This window comes from Sus scrofa, chromosome 16, assembly GCF_054392235.1.
Source record: "Sus scrofa isolate SSC_HxYL_T2T_F1_AM1 chromosome 16, Sscrofa_HxYL_maternal_Yorkshire_Landrace_v2.0, whole genome shotgun sequence".
NCBI classification, from domain to species: domain Eukaryota; kingdom Metazoa; phylum Chordata; class Mammalia; order Artiodactyla; family Suidae; genus Sus; species Sus scrofa.
In genome coordinates this window covers 34537027-34557267 of record NC_139398.1, presented here as the reverse complement: position 1 = coordinate 34557267, position 20241 = coordinate 34537027, and the positions used below count along the sequence as shown (strand labels likewise).

Below are 20241 nucleotides of genomic sequence, written 5' to 3'. Positions count from 1 at the left end.
TCCACTTTTCCCTAGTTTTAGAATATAACTGGTTTTGTAATTTAAAAAAAAGCTAGAGTTGGTAATATTAAGTAAGCCATTTAATTCCCAGGAAATAACACATTCATTAACTGAAAAACATTTTATTTATTTAAAAACATTTTCTTTTTGGCTGTGCCTATGGCATTTGGAAGTTCCTAGGCCAGGGATTGAACCCATGCCACAGCAGCAACCTGAGCCACTGCAGCGACAATGCTGGATCCTTAACCCAATGTACCACAAGGGAACGCCGACTAGAGAACATTTTAAATAGCTGCATAGTACTATTTTTATATACAGACCAACATTTTATTACACAATCTACTATCGCTAGAAATTACGTTTTGAAATTTTATTGTTTTCCTCCACCCCCATAAGTAATGCCCTAATTTAAATAAATATGTAACTAACAAGAGAGAGAAATATATAAGGATATTTCCAGTTATAGCCACAGTAAATGGCAGTGTTAAGAGAGTAAACTGCAGCTTGATTTCTCATTTGAGACATGCCTCTGGCTCAGAAGTAAATTACTTAGCGTTTTGGAGTTCCTGTTGTGGCTCAGCGGTAGTAAACCTAACTGGTATCCATGAAGATGTGGGTTTGATCTCTGCCCTTGCTCAGTGGGTTAATGATCTGGCGTTGCCATGAGCTGTGGTGTAGGTTGCATAGGTTTGGATCCTGCTTTGCTGTGGCTGTGGTGTAGGCTGGCAGCTGCAGCTCTGATTTGATCCCTACCCTGGGAACCTCAATATGCTGCAGGTGAGGCCCTACCAAAAAAAAAAAAAAGAAATAGATTACTTAGCCTTTAGCTTAATGTTAAGCTATATGTTAAGAATAAAAATAGAAGCAGGCTTTTGATATGCTTCATCTATTTTATTTATGATGAAAAATAGGTTTTCTGTATCTTGATTTATTTTCAAGTTTAATTATATACTAAAGTGTATTAAATTTATCTACAGTTATTTGGAGACTGCTGCTTATGTTCATTTACTTTCTATTCTGAGGAGTGCCTGAAGATAACATTTCTAGCAATTCGGTGGCATGAAAATGTATTTACACCTATAAGGTGAGGTAAATGTTTCCTTCTTCCTTGTTTTCTATTCCTTTAAAAACATTATTGTCCTTTGGATTTCCTGTCATGGTTCGGTGGTTAACGAACTCCACTAGGTATCCATGAGTTTGCAGGTTTGATCCTTGGCCTTGCTCACTGGGTTAAGGATCTGACATTGCTGTGAGCTGTGTGTAGGTCGAATATGGGGCTCGGATTCCTTGTTGCCGTGGCTGTGGGGTAGGCTGGCAGCTACAGCTCTGATTCAACCCCTAGCCTGGAAACCTCATATGCCATGGGTGTGGCCCTAAAAAAAAAACAAAATTATTGTCCTTTGGCCCATAAAAACATAAGATTAGTAAATGAAATGAGCATTTCAACTTTTTTTTTTTTTTTTTTTTGCTATTTCTTGGGCTGCTTCCGCGGCATATGGAAGTTCCCAGGCTAGGGGTCCAATCGGAGCTGTAGCCACTAGCCTACGCCAGAGCCACAGCAACGCTGGATCTGAGCCGCGTCTGCAACCTACACCACAGCTCACGGCAACGCTGGATCAACGCTGGATCGTTAACCAACTGAGCAAGGGCAGGGACCGAACCCGCAACCTCATGGTTCCTAGTCGGATTCGTTAACCACTGCGACGACGGGAACTCTGCATTTCAACTTCTGAGACTTTATACATCTTTCCTCTCTGAGTATTGTTCTTTCTTTACTTCCCATTTTAAATGTTTATTGTAGAAAGTTTTCTTGTTTTTATTTTGTTTCCCTTCTTGGAATGGAGAACACATAAAAGTTAAGGCAGGCTATGCTCTTCTTTTTCTTAAGAGTATAAAAGTAACTCTTTTGAAAAGTAATTCAATTGAATTTTAGAAGGACATAACTTACTTGAATTTATTTATTTATTTTGTCTTTTTTTGCTCTTACTTGGGCCGCTTCCGCGGCATATGGAGGTTCCCAGGCTAGGGGTCGAATTGAAGCTGTAGCCACCAGCCTACTCCAGAGCCACAGCAATGCGGGATCGGAGCTGCATCTGCAACCTACACCACAACTCACGGCAACGCCGGATCGTTAACCCACTGAGCAAGGGCAGGGACCGAACCCTGAGCAAGGGCAGGGACCGAACCCGCAACCTCATGGTTCCTAGTCGGATTCATTAACCACTGGGCCATGACGGGAACTCCCTTACTTGAATTTATTACGGTACCATTTAAATGCTCAAGTGTTTTTGTTTCCGTTTTTTTTTTGGCTGTGCCCACAACATGTGGGAGTTCCCAGGCCAGGGATGAACCTGCACCACAGCTGTAACCAGAGCCATGGCAGTGGCAGTGCTGGATCCTTAACCTACTGTGCCACCAGGGAACTCCTCAAGGTTTTTTTTTTTTAATTAAAAGTGTTTTATTTATTTATATTCTAAAAAGCCCTTTGAAATAGAAAGAATACATTAAATGTAAATAATGACTAAAATTTAGTAAAATAGGTTTTTTGTTTTGTTTTTTCCCATATACTTTATTTTTTTTATGCTAGTAGTACTTTATTAAGGTGTAATTTATATAAAGTAAAATGAACAAATCTTAAATCTAGTTAGACGGATAAATGGATTAATATACATATGCCTATAACCATCCTCATAGCAAATATAGAACATTGCCACTCCCTAAAAAGCCCCTCTTTTCTACCTGTTTAATCCCTGTAATGTTCATAATAATGTAGAAATATGTGTATCTAAAACTTTAGTGCTTGCAGATGTGTTTGGGATTGGCTAAGGAACACGCCATTGCTAACAAAGCTCTGATATTGACCTTGTTTAACTAGCAATCGCTCTTTTGTGCCCTGCATGAAACTTGTGAACAGTTGCTAAGAGATCCCAAATATATGCACATGTAGAAATTTAGTCTGACCATTTAACTTTTTGTAATTAAGGATATATTAATTTAGAAGTTATTATGTTAACTGTTTTCAATTATTTCATTCCTTTTTTAGATCATTGATGTACCGTGTTCAGTGGGCACAACAAGATTGCCTTCTGCGCAGTCTGATTCCTAAGTGTGAATCTGTGAAGTCAAGAGGAGCTCTAATTTCTGCCTTTTCAAGAGATGGCCTTACCCTGGCAGTAGCTGTTAATCAGAAAGACCCAAAGGTCAGTAAATGTTATCTGTCTTGGAAGTAACCTGTAAATAAGAGAGTTTAGTTCAGTTTTGAGATTTTTTTCCTTTCCCTGAAGAGAGTTTTTTTTCCCCCTTAATACTACGTTGTATCTTTTTTTTCTTTTTTTTTGTCTGCATCTGATGCATGTGGAAGCTTCCAAACCAGGGATCAAACCCACACCACAGCAGTGACCTGAGCCACAGCAGTGACAACACTGGATTCTTAACTTGATGAGCCACCAGATATTCCTGCTTTGTATTCTTTAAGTCTGTGTTTCCTAATTCAACTTGACATTGTAAAATGGTAAAGCCGCCATAATGACTTTGTTTTCTGCTGCTTATTTTGCGCGTGCTTTTTGGTTTCCTGTTATGCGTGTTAACTTTTGAGAAATCTTAAAAAAATGAAACAACGGAGTTCCTGTCATGGCTCAGTGGTTAATGAACCCAACTAGTATCCATGAGGATGCAGGTTTGATCCCTGGCCTTGCTCAGTGGGTTAAGGATCCGGCATTGCCGTGAGCTGTGGTGTAGGTGGCAGATGCAGCTTCTATCTGGCATGGCTGTGGCTGTGGTGTAGGCAGGCAGTTGTAGCTCTGATTTGACTCCTAGCCTGGCAACCAAGGGTGTGGCCCTAAAAAGAAAACAAAATGAAACAAACGAAAAGAATTAGCTTCCATAATTCTCAAAATTTGTCCTTCTGAAGTGAAGAGGATAATGGAAAAGGAAGAAAGGACAAAGTGTAACTAATATTCTTAAAATGTAGTTAAAAAAAAAAAAAAAAAAAGGAGTTGCTCTTGTGGCTCAGCGGGGTAAGAACCTGACACAGTGTCATCGAGGATGTGGGTTGAATCCCTGGTTCAGTGGGTTAAGGATCTGGTGTTCCTGAAAGCTGTGTTGTAGGTCGCAGGTGTGGCTGGGATCTTGTGTTGCAGTGGCTGGTGTAGGTCAGTAACTGCAGCTCCCATTTGATCCCTAGCCTAGGAACTTCCATATGCCACAGGTGTGGCCCTAAAAAGAAGAAAAAACAAAAACAAAAAAACGATCGTAGTAAAAAAATAGAAGAGTCTTAGGAAAGACTTTGGAAAAGACTCACTAGAGAGTTCATTGATATAATAGATGTCTGGGCCTTCAAAATTATAAGTAAAATAATTTTAATAGCTTTGTTATCTCTTTTTTTTTTCTTTCTAGGCCACTCAGGTATTATTTATAAACACCCTGACATTTGTTATTCTCTGTGGTAGCCTTAAAGGATGTAGTAATAAGAATCCTGTGGTTCCAGCTACGCTTATCAGGTAAGAATTCTTTAGTATTTGAAAAATAGTGATTTGATTTTCTTCTCCAATACTTTAGTAAGTTTAAGACTCTGATAATTAAATCATTGTTTAAATGAATATTTAGATAGGTACTTCAACTTTCAGCTTTTGTGTTAGATAAATTCTAAAAATTGCTTTACATAAGGAAAGCCTTAGATACTTTAGGGAAGGGTCTGATAGGGTGGAAGATACATGACTATCATTTCATTACTCATTCAGTTTTTTCTGTGTGGTCTCAGGAGGAGTGGAATTATGATTGGGTAGAGAAATCCCAGGCTTAGAGAAGCTGAAATGAAAAAACCTAGATTGGGAAGACCATGATGTACCCAGAGAGGCTGAGGGGTTTATAGCATTTTAAACAAAGTCAGCAGTCTCTGCATATGGGTTAAGAGCAACATAACTGGTGATTTTGCATGGCACATGGACATATGCAGCCTTATACAGTGGGAGGATTGCCTCCTGGACCCTCCTAATTTCCTTTTCTGAACATTTTTCTCTGCTGTTCTCGGAATTTCCAAAATCCGGTCCATCCAGCTTTGCCTCTCGATGTTCTTTCTCTCCCTAAAATTCCTTTCTAGAAGTGTTACTGGTCTCAGAACAGTTCAGTAGTCTGTTTGGCTTGGGGTGTCCATCATTTACATGAGGAGGACTGACTTTTGTCCCCATGAAAGAGACACTGATATTATCAGATAGTTAAGGGCTAGTAAAGATGGCTTTGCTCCTGAGTGGAGCTCTGGCAGGCTGCAGAGAGGACAGCCGTTGTATTGACCTTCAGATCTACCCATAGACCTTAGTTGTGGACACCAGTGGGATTAAAATTCGTTTGTAAATTTGTTCTAATTTTAATGTAAGTGCCAAAAAGCTTTGCTTTATTAGGTACTTTTTTCATCTTATGATTTGCTTATGAATATGGAGTAGATGTTTATGAGCAAACTCCTTTTTTTTCTGGGAAGTAAAATAGACAAAATATATATAACATTTGCCTTCTATTCATTCTTTTGGCCTTATTTTTGAAGTGTCTCACCTCTGGCCATTGTAAATTGTCAAAGACATTGTATAGAATCTTTTCTAAACACATTGTTTTTTTTCTAGGTCCTACTGGGTAGGCGATGTCAGCTGGACTCATGATAGTCTTTTTCTGGCTTGTGTGTTGAAACGTGGCTCCCTGGTTTTATTGACCTGTCAAGGTGAATTGTTAACATTAATTACATTTGGTTGCTCTATAGAATTTGGGCCAGCAGAATTTATTCCCTTTCACCCATTAATAACATACAGGTGAGATACTGAATTGTTTTAATTTATTTACAGAAGTTTTTCTCTTTTGGTATTACTTCACTGTGTTTGGTTTTCGTTTTTGATAATTTTATCCTTCAAATTGTCTTCTTTCTTTGAGTCTGTCATCTCAATATCTGTTTCTTATTTATAGTTTTCTTCTATTTCTTTTTGTGGCTTAATCCTGCTGAAAATTTGACATTGTGACTATGTAAGTATGTGTTATTTAAATATTCAATAGCACTAAAAATGTGTCTTCTTTGATGTAAGAATGAATAAAAGTGTAATATATCTTTTGTTTTAAAAGAAGAGCACTTAGATAAATTAATAGCTCAAAGTTAACTTAGCAAATGGATTTATCTACTTTTTTCCCAGCAGGAGAAAGGGGAAAAGTTGTTGAAAATGAATAACAGACTTTAGAACTTAACCATATTTTAATTTTTAATTGTGAGATAGGGTAGCAGTTTGACTTTGGACACAGACAGATCAAGGTTCAAATCTTGGTTCTTCTACGTATTAGTTGTGTGACTTTGGGCATGTTATTTTTAAGCCTCTGTTTCTTTTACTGTGAAGATGACAGTAATTGTCTCTTACAGTTAAGGGAATGAAGTAAGATAATAAGTATATAAATCACTTAAGCACAGTTCTGGCATAAAGTAGATGCTCAGTAAATATGGTGTTGATGTTGATATTGCATATAGTTAGACATATATACAGCTGTTTACAAAACAAATTAGAAAAATTCTTTGAAACTAATCCATTCCCTTCACTTTACAGAAAGGAAGGGATGTGTCCTTGATTATATTTAGCAAAAAGTTATGCTTAATTTTTAGCAGTAGAAAATCTTTTTGATTTTTAGGGCCGTACCCACGGCATTTGGAGGTTTCCAGGCTAGGGGTCTAGTCGGAGCTACAGCTGCCGGCCTATACCACAGCCACAGCAACGCCAGATCTGAGCCTCATCTGCGACTTAACACCACAGCTCACGGCAACGTCAGATCCTTGACCCACTGAATGAGGCCCGGGATCAATCCCACAACCTCGTGGTTCCTAGTTGGATTCATTTCTGCTGCGCCACGACGTCAACTCCAGCAATAGAAAATCTAATGGAAAAACTTGTCACTTCTTGCAGTGGAAGTATTTTTTCTTATTTCTTATGGTCTGATTGATAATTGACTTGAATTCCCTCACATTTTCCTTTAAAATTAACATGTGGGGCCTTTCAGAAAGGGAGGCTTTACTGACTATAAAAGTAATACCTATTAATTATTTTTTAAAAATAAAAGTATTCCCGCTGTGGTGCAGTGGGTTAAGAATCCGGTGGCAGCGGGTTGGGTGGCTGTGGAGGCATAAATTCTATCCCTGGCTTGACACAGTGGGTTAAAAGGACCTTGCTCTGCCGTGCAGCTGCAATGTAGGTCACAGCTACGACTCTGATTCAATTCCTGGTCCCTGAAGTTTCATATGCTCTGGGTGCAGCCATTAAAACAAAACAAACCCATTAAAAATCACATGTTAAAACAAAGTAATGTAGAAAGTAAAAGACCCGTAATCCCATTCCTCAGAGATAAAAATTATTAGCATTGTAGTGTGTTGTCCTCTGTTTAAAAATTTTTTATGTAACATTCATAATATTAGTTTTCATTTTTAAGGCAAAATGAATTATATATGCTGACAACTGTTTTGCTTTTTTGATTTAACAGTATATCTTATACATCTTTCAGTGACTTTTTAATGGTTTTATAAATTTCATAGTGTATACATTCTAAAACAAGTCTTCTCTTATGGGCCATTTGAATAGTTTCCTAATCAGAAAAAAATTGTATTTTGGTTATTGTCTTTACAAAGCCCCAAAGTTAATAGTGATATTAAGTAATGACAATCAGGTATACCACCATAACAATAAATAACTACATTTATGTCAAAACTCAGTCAAATTTAATCCTAAACTGTAAGATTTATAAACCTATAAAATTTTACTTACCACCATCCTCTCCAAATGACCTCTCAGTTTTTCTTTCTCCTCCTTAATAACAAGTATATGTATAGCTCCTAAATTATATTCTTATAAATATATTTAAATATATAGTAAGAAGGAAAGTTAACTAACTCTTTAATAGTAAAAATGAATTGCCTCATTTCTTTTCTGAAAAAGGGTATATAAAACTAGATTAAAAACAAAATAGAGTAAGTGCCACAATTCTGGGAAATTTTTAAAACACCACATAGGAGTTACCGTCGTGGCTCGGTGGAAATGAATCTGACTAGCATCCATGAGGACGCAGGTTTGATCCCTGGCCTCACAGTAGGTTAAGGATCCACCGTTGCTGTGAGCTGTAGTGTAGGTCGCAGACATGGCTTGGATCTGGTGTGGTTGTGGCGTAGGCCAGCAGCTACAGCTCCGATTCACCCTCTAGCCTGGGAATGTCCAAATGCTGAAGGGGCAGCCTTTTTTTTCTTTTTTGAGAAAAATAAATTAATTCATTAAATAAATTAAAAACCACATAAACCCCTGTATTATTTAATCACTCACTTTGCCAAGGGGAAGGGAGTGGGATGAACTGGGAGTTTGAGGTTAGTAGATGCAAACTATTACATTTAGAATGGATAAGCCACGAGGTCCTGCTGTATATAGCACAGGGAACTCTATCCAGTCTCTTGGGATAGCCTATGATGGAAGATAGTATGAGAAAAAAATGTGTATATATATGTATGACTGAGTCATTTTGCTGTACAGCAGAAATTGGTACAACATTGTGAGTCAACTATAATAATTTTTTTAAAAAAGAAAAAGCGCTTAGGTTTTCCTCACTGATATATGTGCGTTTAATATTTTTTTGTTTAATTTGCTTGCTTTTTCATCATCCTGGAACTTTTGTTTTTCCTTTGGAATAGTATGATTTGTTCCTTTTCTCTTACTAATTCTTGAATTTTGATGTTTGTTTGTTAGACCACAGCAGTTTACACTTCAAGGTTCAAATAATTCTGTAGATTCATCAGCTTCTGATGCTGACCCTATGAGGCAGAGATTTTCTATAAAAGCACACTCACGGTTACCCTACCTCATTATTTCTGATGGGTACATGGTCACAACCCTTCGATTTCTGGATAATCTGTCTCCGTCAGTGCTCATGAGATCCCTTCTACTTGACTCAACCCAGAGGCTTGAGGAGACATACCACAGTGTGCTCTTGTCTAAGGTATAGTGCTTTTTGGTACCATTGGTAAAAGTTGACTTCTAAGTCTTTTCAAATGTAAAACTATACTCACAGTGATGTCCTTGGCTTGTATGCAGTTGTCTGTAGAAATTTTAATTGTTTGTAATAGAATTGTGGATAAAATTTTGCTCTTGGATATCTTTTTTTTTTCTTCTGTAGCCGAAAGGCAAAGGGCTGAATTTGCGATCACTGGATTCCCTAAGGTCTAGCTTGTTAAAATACCAAGGAAATGAAAATTTAGCTGATTCTACTGTCCCCAGATTCTTGCAGGCAGAAGAAACAATTAAGTTAAATGAAAAAACAGCAGACTTGCAGGTACCTAGTAGCAGTGTTTTATTTATTTTGAACAGCGTTGTATTGACTTTATCCTAGGAAATACATTTTGTTTTTCTCTTATTGAAGGGAAGAGAAATTTGATTCTACTTGTAAGGTATTATATTAAGTATAATTTTTTTCACTCACGTTTTAGGATTTTGAAGCCGAAGAAACTAACGAAGGCAAACATTTTCCAAACAGTTTATTCTCTTTTTGGAACCAAAAAAATGGTCTATTGTTTAGTAGTGCCCAGGAGGGAAGATTGGAATTTGCTTCTATGTTTGATACAATACATGCAACGGATAATACTGAGGAGACAGATAAAACGATCACAGAACTGCATTCAGTCCAAAAAAGTCTCCTTGCAGCATGGACTATAGGAATTTCCAAAAATGTTACAGACAAAAATTTAATGTTAAATTACACAGTAGTTTGTATCACTCATTTTTTATACATTCTTCAGTTTATAAAATGTCCTTTCCCCAAACTTGATCCTTTTTTAAACAAGAGCCCAAGACATAATGCATGGGTACTTTGTATCTTTCAACTTTTTCGTCAGTGTTTATCAATACAGTTCTGGGATATGAGATACAAACAAGATGTGGGACCTTTGGTAAAGCTGACTTCAAATACTATAAAGCTTTTGCTGACACAGCAACAACAGGATGAGTTATTTTCAGAGAAGCTTTTAGCTTGTTTTCATTTACTCAGAATGGTAGCTGATAATTTAAATGGCATATATAGTCTTCAACCTGAAGTTATTTCAGCATCGGCTGATGGAAGTAGAACGGCAGAGCAAGACTCATTGATAGTACCCATTTTTCAAATGCCTCAAGATAGTGTTTCTCAGGAAAACCGGTCTTGGGACTCATTTTTCCGGATTTGTCCTCAAGTATTAACTCTTGTTCAACAACCGGGACACAGGTAAATGACTTTAATATTAGGATACCGTCCACTTTATAGATTTAAAAAAAATTAAGATATAGAGTTCCTGTCGTGGCACAGTGGCTTAAGAATTTGACTGCAGTGGCTTAGGTCACTGTGGAGGTGCAGGTTTGATCCCCGACCAGTGGGGTGGGTTAAAGGATCCAGTGTAGCTGCAGCTCGTATTCACTCCCTGGCCCAGGAACTTCCATATACCATGGATGTACGTGGCCATAAAAAAAAATACATACATACATACATAAAAATTGAGATCTAACTCCCATACTGTAAAATTCACCATTTTAAAGTGTACAGTTCAGTAATTTTTAGTATAATCACAAGGTTGTAAAGCTATTAGCACAAATCCCAGAATATTTTTTATCACCTCAGAAAGAAATCTTGTATCTGTTTAGCACTCAGCATTATAGGTTGTGTTATTTAAAAGTATTTTAGGATTTATGCCAAACGTAAAATATATGTGTTGAGTAATTAAAGGTACTGTTGAAAGATTTTGGTTTAGATAAGCACTGTGGAAAAGTGAGCACAGGTACATAAAGCATTTATGAAGGTTTTAAAAATATGCATTTTTTGATCAGTGGAGTTTGTGCTATATTTAAGTCTGATCAGTTTGTATATATGTTATTACCTCAGTAAAGATTACTGGCCAAAAAAAAAAAAAAAAAAAAAAAAAAAAAAAAAAAAAAAGGCTAAGGAGGAGGCTATACTCATTCTTATCCCTGGTCTTACATTTGATTTTGATGATTACCTTATTTTGCATGCAGATTGATTGCTCTCTGGAGAGTTTTGTACAGAAAAACTTCATGGTATCATGCACAGTTAAGTCAAAGAGTTCCTGACGATGATATACAGTTAACCAAAAAGATGGCACAAGAAGCATCTACCGTCAAGTCCCTGCTATGTCATATACAGGCCAAATTACAGACTGCTGGAGTTCACTTGAATCAGACCTTAGAACTTAAATCTATCCATGGTGAGTATCTTGTAAGTAATTTCTAACGCCTGGCATAGGCAATATAGTTAATTGAGCTTTGACTTTATTAATTAGTTGCAACTATTTGTTTTTCAAAATAATTTCTGGCTGAGCTATATCTATTAAATTTTAAAACAAAGTAACAAGTTTATAAAGTAATTTAAGTAACTGGGACTAATTGTTGGTTAAAAACTTTGTAGGTGAAGAGTGTTTCCTATTAGGAGCATATGAAAAGTCTGTTCAATTGTGGAAGAAAGCACTACAAGAAACACGAGAGAAAGGTAGGGGAGTGTTAAAAATTAAGATTTACCGTAATATTGGTAGGAAAATATTTTAGCATGTGGTAGAGCTTAAAAATAATTTCAAATTTGTAAGTGCTCACAATTTCTTAACACTCAAATAGAATCTATAGCGTAGATACCGTGACTGTCAGAAATAGTTATAGTTATTTAAAGTTAGTCTTAGAATTTGTAGCACCAAGAATTTTTCTGTTACCCAGAGATAAGGTTCCTATTTTTTATTTTTTATTTTTATTTGGTTAGTGATGGAACCTGTACTTGATTGTCGATGTGGAAAAAAATGAGACTTAAATCTTAAATTAAAATTTTTTTTTTTGTCATTTATAGGGACTGCAGGTAACCAAATGAAAAACCATGGGCCAAATATTTTGTCACCTTAGTATAGACTTACAGAAATACAGAGCTGAGATTGTCTGTCCTTAAGTTATTCAACTTTAAGTGTTTTCTGTGAGTTAGACTTGTTATGGGCTACATAGAGTTTCTTTTTTTTGTAATTTTAATTCATTTTTTTATTAATGAATTTTATTACATTTATAGGTGTACAACAATCATCACAACCAAATTGTACCGCATTTCCATCCCAAACCCTCAGGGCATCCCCCCACCCCCCAAACTGTCTCCTTTGGAGACCATAAGTTTTTCAAAGTCTGTGAGTTGGTATCTGTTCTGCAAAGAAGTTCATTGTGTCCTTTTTTCAGATTCCACATGTAAGTGATAGCATTTGATGTTGGTGTCTCATTGTCTGACTGACTTGACTTAGCATGGGCTACATGAAGTTTCCGATAAGACTATAGGGTTGTGGATTCTAGAGACTGGTGATAGCTTTAATGAAGTATGGATGAAAGAGTGAATTAAGATGACAGAGGTTCTCAGCTAGTGACCTTCGAGCTGGCCTTGATTGCTACCATGGTCAGGTTTGGCCAGTTATTGCATTTATTTTCTGACCGCTGTAGCTTTGTGTGTTTCACTCATTTATCTACTGAACCAGTATTTATTGATGGCCTGCCTTGTGCTTAGTGCTGTATTAGGCACTAGGAATAATTGAATTAAACAAGTTTACCCTCAAGTTGCCCACAGTCTGAAGGAAAGATTACATAAGCAACTGGCATGTTTCTTACTATGTTTTATGGTAGTTGCTGGGGAAGCTCAGAGGAGCACTTCACACAGTCTGAGGCTGGAGCACAGACATCAGCCTGGGGAAAACCTGAAGGAATTGACATTTAAATTTGACTGATGGAGTTCCCATTGTGGCTTAGTGATAATGAACCTGACTAATATCCACAAGGATGTGGATTCAATCCCTGGCTTTGCTCAGTGGCTTGAGGATCCAGCAATGCTGTGAGCTGTTGTGTAGGTTGAAGATGTGGCTTAGATCTGGCGTTACTGTCGCTGTGGCTTCGGCCAGCAGCTGCAGCTCTGATTTGACCTCTAGCCTGGGAACTTCCATATGCTGCATATGTGGCCCTAAAAAGCAAAAAAAAAAAAAAAAAAAAAAAAAAAACCCGAAAAAAACCAAAACCAAAACAAAAAAACAAACAACAACAATCAAACAGATTGAAAATTGTCCAATTGAAGTGTTGGGAATGATTAACAGAGGATATGGCATTCCGAAAGCAAGAAGGGGTGAGTCACAAACCATGGTAATTTGGTAAACTGCAAGTAGTTTAACAGGACTACATTATTTGAAATATTGACGATAAGGAGGTGAGAGCTAAAGTGAGAGGTAGAAAACAGATGATAAAGGAACACACTTTGCATGCCATGGGATTAAGATTTTATCATAAAGACGGGTGGGATCAATTACGACACTTTAGGTAGGAAAGAACTTTCCAAACGGCCGACATTTATTTGAAAAGATCACTCTGGTGCATTATGGAGGGCCATTTGTAGGAGTGTGGTATAGAAATGCGGGTTTTGTTTAGAAGCAAGAAAGTTAGTTGAGGTCCTGAACCAATGTCTAGGGTACTGGAGAAGAGAAGTCACATTTGTTAGACATTCCGTAGGTGTGTCAATTGGACGTGACTGAGTAGAGAAAGAAGTCTAATGTGGTTCTCAGATTTGGAGATTGTCCTGCTGGGTGAAGACAAGTGGCATTCAAGGTGATGAGAAGGAGCTCCTTGGTGGCTTAGCAGTTAAGCATTTGGCATTGTCACTGCTGTGTCTCCGGTTCCATCCCTGGTCTAGGAAGTTTTGCATGCTGTGGGCGTGGCCAAAAAAAATTTTCTAGTTCCTGAGGTGCTGAGAAGTTCTCATGAAGAAAAGTTTTTGTAATGGGTTTCATTGTGGACTTTTTCACTTAATTGCATTTCTAATTGTATCCATTTGAAATGGCTTCTTGTAACGGAGACAAAGTAACAGTGGCTTCAACAAGAAAGGAGTTTATTTCTCTTTCTTTGTTTTTTGCCTTTTTTTTTTTTTTTTTTGGCTTTTCTAGGGCTGCTCCCGCGGCATATGGAGGTTCCCAGGCTAGGGATCTAATCGGAGCTATAGCCGCCGGCCTACACCAGAGCCACAGCAACAGGGATCCTAGCTGTGTCTGCGACCTACACCACAGCTCACGGCAATGCCAGATCCTTTAGCGTTTTTCTTCTGTTCCATACCATGTTTCTTTCAGATAGATGTCATTAGTGGACCTTAGCACTGAGATGAGAATTTACATCTCTCTTTGGATATATCTTAGTTATCCTAGGGTCTGATGAAAGAAAGTAAAATTGTTCAGAATTCAAAATGAAAAAGAACAAAGTATTGCTAACTTTTTTTTAATTGAAGTATAAAACATATAGAGAAGTTCACATAACATGAGTGTTTCGCTTAAAGATTTTTTTTTTTTTTTTTTGTCTTTTTAGGGCTACCGCCTGTGTCATATGGAGGTTCCCAGGCTAGGGGTTGAATCAGAGCTGTAGCTGCTGGCCTGTGCCACAGCCACAGCCATGCCAGATTCTAGCCACGTCTGCAACCTACACTGCAGTTTGCCTCAACGCCAGATCCTCAATCCACTGAGCAAGGCCATGGATCAAACCTGCGTCCTCATGGATGCTAGTCAGATTTGTTTTTGATGAGCAACGACGGGGACTCCAAGAATTTTTATAAACTGAACACTCCTGTCTGCCCAGCACCCAGATCAAGAACATTACCTAGCTAACATGTTTTTAATGTGTGATTCTTCCCTGATGAAGGAGGAAGAAGGACATGTTTTCTTCAAGTACGCTATTATCTTTCCCTTTTATACTGTTACCTCTATAACTACAATTTAAATGATGCTCAAGGACTGTGTGATCAGCTAGTAAGAGAAATGCTGAAATGGTCCCATCTACCTGTAAAAGAAAATGAAGATTGTTCAGGTAAGCTTTTCAAAAATCGGTATGTTTGATGTTAGTAGTTTGTGTTCATAGGTTTAGATAGGAAATGGTTTATACATAAAAGTTGGTTGCTCTGCTCCATTGTGGTGAATTTTGGACTGTCAGCTTCTTAGCAAGGATCATGTTTTTAATCCTTGGATCCAGTAGGTTGCCTGCTGAGCTGATATCATTGTCTCACAGCCATATTTATTAGACATTATATCAGGTACCCAAGTACTTTTCCTTAAATATTTATATTTTTTAATGGTTGCTGAAGGTGGTTTAGTAAAGTGATGAAAATCACTTTCTGAGGTATTCTGAGTCTTTTTAAAATCTGTTTAAGAGGCTGCAGAATATCTAGATTGCCCTTTTAAATGCTTTTAGTATTTAAGCACTAACCAGAGTGAAAAATATATATGAACAAACACATAATGTATTTATAATGGTTATGGAGTGGTAGGTTGTTAGGTGTATATGAATATGTCAGAGAGGCAGTATATCAGAACTTTCTAAATGGAGTTCATGACAACTTAATTTTTTTTTTTTTGGCTTTAGCCACCATTTATAGATTTCTCATGTTTTATGATTTTTGTCCTTTTAAAATTTTGTGTTCACTACAGAAGTAACACATACTTCGAAATATGGAAAAATAAAATCACTTTAAGTTCGACCACTTTTTGTCCGTATACATTTATGTATGTATATTGCTAGAGCTGTATATTTTGTTTTGTAATCTCTTAAATTTAATATTGTGAAGAATATTTTCCAGTATAAATAATATTCTTTTTTAAAACCTATTAAACTTTTTCCTCATTATTACACATTTAAGATTGTTGCTACCTATTTACTATTTTAAATAACGCTGCAGTGTATATACATTTTTGTGAGCATTGCTAATAACATTTTTAGGTTAAATTTTTGGAAATGAGGTTACAGGATCAAAGAGAATCCATGGTTTTAAGACTTTTAATGCCCGGAGTTCCTGTCGTGGCTCAGCGGAAATGAATCTGATTAGGAACCATGAGGTTTTGGGTTCGATCCCTGGCCTTGCTCAGTGGGTTAAGGATCTGGCGTTGCCATGAGCTGTGGTGTAGGTCGAAGATGTGGCTCGGATGTGGAGTTGCTGTGGCATAGGCCGGCAGCTACAGCTCGGATTAGACCTCTAGCCTGGGAACCTCCATATGCCACGGGTGCTGCCCTCAAAAGAGGAAAAAAAAAAAGGCTTTTAATGTCTGCTATCAAATTGCCCTCCAGAAAGGTCTGCTAGCTAGGTATGAGTGGAAAACTTTTCTATGTGAATTTTTAACTCACTGGATAGTCTTCATTTTTTTTAGTAATATTGTCATTACATGATGTAACTTTCAAGATAGTTGAAACTAAATGTATTTTACTTTTTTTATTTCTATTTTTTACTTTTTTTTGGCTGTACCCATGGCATGCGAAAGTTCCCAGGCCAGGGATTGAACCTGAACCAATGCAATGATGGTGCCTGCAGAGCCACAAGAGAACTTCTGCATTTGTTTTATTTAATTTTACTTAATTTTGGTTTTTTTTTTTTTGGCTACACTTGTGGCATATGGAATTTCCGGGGGCCAGGATCAAATCCAAGCCACAGCTGTCATGCCAGGCCAGGGATCAAACCTGCGCCACCACAGAGACAATGCCAGATCCTTAACCCACTGTGCCATAGTATTTGTCCCTTTTCGTATTTAATTTTTAAAGACGATTATTTAGAATGCATTAAGCGTATCCCTACTGGGTCAGGAGCCCCCAAGACTACCCCCAAGTTTAGTAATCCACAGGGAGGACTCCCAGGACTCAGTATATAGTTGTACTCACACCGGTGATTCATTACAGTGAAAAGATGCAAAGTGGAAAGGAACACAGGGCAAAGTCCAGAGGAAACTGGGCACAAGCTTCCAAGACTCCTTTCTCAGTAGAATCACAGAGGACATACCTAATTCTCCCAGCAAAAAGTTGTGATAAGACGTGTGAAATGTCTTGTCTACTAGGGAAGCTCATTAGAGGCTCAGTGTCTAGGGTTTTAATTGGAGACTGGTCATGTAGGCCCTCTCTGCCGAGCATGTACCAAAATTCCTTTTCGGAAGTAAAGCAAGTATTCAGCTAAATGATATTTTTGGTACAGTTAGGGCCAGTGTGCCACTGTCATCAGTTAGGGTGGTGGGAATCTTCCTAAAATTCAAGTTCCCATCTGCCAGCCAAGGGTCACCCTTGTAAGTTACTTTATAAGCCTTTCGAGCATTCAGGCTGCTGTTATCTCCTTCCTGCACACTTACCTTATTGAATTATGATTTAATTTTTATTGCACAAAGTTGCTGTTATTAACATCATCACAGTGCCGTGTATAGAATTACCCTTTCAAATTTTTCTTCTAAATTTCTTTTTGATAGCCATACTTGCCACATATGGAAGTTCCCAGGCTAGGGGTTGAATCAGAGCCACAGCTAAGGCCTGTGCCAAAGCCATAGCAACACTAGATCTGAGCCACATCTGCAACCTACGCCACAGCTTGCGGCAACACCAGGTACTTAACCCACTGAGCGAGGCCACCAGAGGTTGAACCCGAATCCTCCCAGAGACTCTCTTGGGTACTTAAGCCCCTGAGCCACAGTGGGAACTCCCCCTTTCAAATTTTTGTACTTTTTTTTTTTTTTGGCTGCACCTGTGGCATATGCAAGTTCTTGAGCCAGGGATTGAACCTGTGCCACAGCAGCAACCTCAGCCACAGCAGTGATGACACCGGATCCTTAACACATTGCACCACAAGAGAACTTCAGATTTTTTTTACTTCTGAATTGATTCAATTTTACTCTATGACCATATCTTTTAGAATCAGGTTGCTTCCAGTTTAAAGGGTTTATTCCTGAGTTTTGTGTAATGAGTTTTGCATGATCAAGCTTATTGGAAATCTTGTCTATATAATTCCTAAAATAAGTTTTGTGAAGGATAATGAAATTCTTTTTTTCTTTTTTTTTTGCCTTTTTGGGGCCATACCCACGGCATGTGGAGGTTCCTTGGCTAGGGGTCCAATTGGAGCTACAGCTGCCGACCACAGCCACAGCCACAGCAATGCAGGATCCAAGCCACGTCTGTGACCTACACCACAGCTCATGGCAACACCAGATCCTTAACCCAGTGATCAAGGCCAGGGATCGAACCCGCAACCTCATGATTCCTAGTCGGATTTGTTTCCACTGCGCCAGGACGGGAACTCAAAAATTCTTCCCCGTGTATTTTTAACTTCAATGTGAGGAAAAGTATGCTTTCCCCAAAAGTAGAGTGACTAAATGAAGAATCCTGCTTGAAGGCTAATAAATTTTTTCTTGGAATTCCTTTTATATAAAATAAAGTGTATTAACAATATTCTTGAGTGCCTACTACGTGAGAAGAGGAATGGTAGGTGCTGGGGTATACAGTGACAAGATAGAAATGGCCATACACATAGAACTTAATATTCTTGTGAGTATATACCGTGGCTTCTAGGAAAGAAAGAGATTTTGCCATTGTTTAGATGATATATTTCGTAAAAATTAATGTTAACTTAGTATTTATCTATATAGTTAATAGTTTTTAACTACTTATTTTCAAATATCTGAAAGCCAGTTTATATGTTGTGTTTTGATTCTTAAATAGGGATGACGTATGTTTGCTCCTGCTAGTTTATATCAGAATCACACTAGAAATCATGATAAAACTCCCTCCCTGCCCTGCTTTCTCCCTCCACTCCACACATTCCTTTTGTCCATAGCGCCCCAAAGAGTCTTAGAGCAATGAGTTACTCTTGCTAATGGGAGTATATCGTAGTTTCCAGACCTAATGGTAGAGAATAAAAGCATCAAGAATCATGTTCTGGTGCTTTTCAGATTTATCTTTGTGGTAATCCTTACCTCCTTCATTAGAAAAAGAAAATTAGAATGGAGAGGAAGAAGGGAAAATAAATAATGAAATACAGAGTTTGCAAGTCCATCATGGCTAGATTGTTTGTATAGATCCTTCAACGTTTTCAGATAAAACTAGTAGCGTCGAGTTATAAAGCGTTCCTAAGTATATGTGCTCATAATTATGAGTTAGTTGTTTTTTATTACCTTCAAGAAGTATAGATACCCATTATGAATTAGCTTGATGGGCTACGGGGTGCTCATGGCAGAAAAAAAGTTTTAATTATAGTTTCCTTCTGGTATAATGTTGGGAACTTAAATACTACTACGTTTTGCTAGTTTGATCAGCATCTCCTTTGGTCCTTTGCTGTGTCCTGCAGTTCCCGAGAAGTCTCATTGTGAGTTTGGAGTGACTGGAAGTGTTCGTCCTGAGGTGGCCGGGAGGGTTATCCAGTCCATGGCTCGCTTCATGGCCGCCTATTTCACCAATCAGCCGCTTTGCATTTTGCCTCCTCACAATGTGAATGTCCTTCCTCCCCTTCATATTAAAACAGGTAAATGAATAAGCAATTGTCTCACCTTGCTTTTTGCACGTAATATTAAAAATCATATTATACAGCAATCATTACTATGGAAATAATACTGTTCTAGCTTAGTGCCAGACAAACAGGAGATGCTCAGGTGACCCTTTACAAATGAATGTAGTCTGAGAAAGGTAGTTGCTTTGGATTTGCCCTACTACATATGGATTTTTAAAAGTTTTGGCCATACTGGTATTTATAAAGTTTCCCTTTTTTTTGTTGGCTGCACCCATGGCATGCACAATTCCTTGAGTCAGGATTGAACCAGCACTGCAGAAGCGACCCAAGCCACAGCAGTGACAATGTCAGACCCCCAACCTGCTAAGCCACTGAGGAACTCCTAAAGTTTCCATATTTTAAGTAAAAGTGTTAAGGGCTGACCCTTTCATTTATTTTAAAATGTGGAAATTAAAAAAATTTTGAGTATGCTAATTTAGAATTTAATTTTATTTGGATATTTAACTTTTATAATTTTATTTGGATAATTTTCTTTCCTCTATTTGATCATTTTATGAAGAGTCAAAATGTATCTAATCTGTACTAGAAAACTGCCCTGATCTGATGGAAGTAAGTATGTACACAGATTTCTCTGATACTCATTTGTTCTACTAATTTTTGGGGTGTGCTTTTTTCTTTTTTTTTTTTTTTTTTTTGGTCTTTTTTTGTCTTTTTGTTGTTGTTGTTGTTGTTGCTATTTCTTGGGCCGCTCCTGCGGCATATGGAGGTTCCCAGGCTAGGGGTTGAATTGGAGCTGTAGCCACCGGCCTACTCCAGAGCCACGGCAACGCGGGATCCGAGCCTTGTCTGCAACCTACACCAGAGCTCACGGCAATGCCGGATCGTTAACCCACTGAGCTAGGGGCAGGGACCGAACCCGCAACCTCA

At 37.9% G+C, this 20241-nt stretch overlaps 1 protein-coding gene across 27 annotated transcripts in view; it reads left to right on the top strand.

Moving 5' to 3' along the window:
- Positions 1–20241, top strand: part of CPLANE1 (ciliogenesis and planar polarity effector complex subunit 1) — a 120045-nt gene that overhangs the window by 10538 nt on the left and 89266 nt on the right. For all 27 annotated transcript variants that reach the window (XR_014831183.1, XR_014831182.1, XM_085002109.1 and 24 more), the window contains exons 7-17: positions 978–1084; positions 3044–3200; positions 4396–4499; positions 5613–5795; positions 8742–8991; positions 9169–9324; positions 9479–10248; positions 11031–11239; positions 11440–11520; positions 14715–14879; positions 19156–19329. Coding sequence is in view for 25 of the 27 variants with exons in the window: in XM_085002109.1 (XP_084858235.1) it covers positions 978–1084; positions 3044–3200; positions 4396–4499; positions 5613–5795; positions 8742–8991; positions 9169–9324; positions 9479–10248; positions 11031–11239; positions 11440–11520; positions 14715–14879; positions 19156–19329 (2356 nt within the window). In the remaining 2 variants the exon portion in view is untranslated. The remainder of the gene's footprint in view (positions 1–977; positions 1085–3043; positions 3201–4395; positions 4500–5612; positions 5796–8741; positions 8992–9168; positions 9325–9478; positions 10249–11030; positions 11240–11439; positions 11521–14714; positions 14880–19155; positions 19330–20241) is intronic.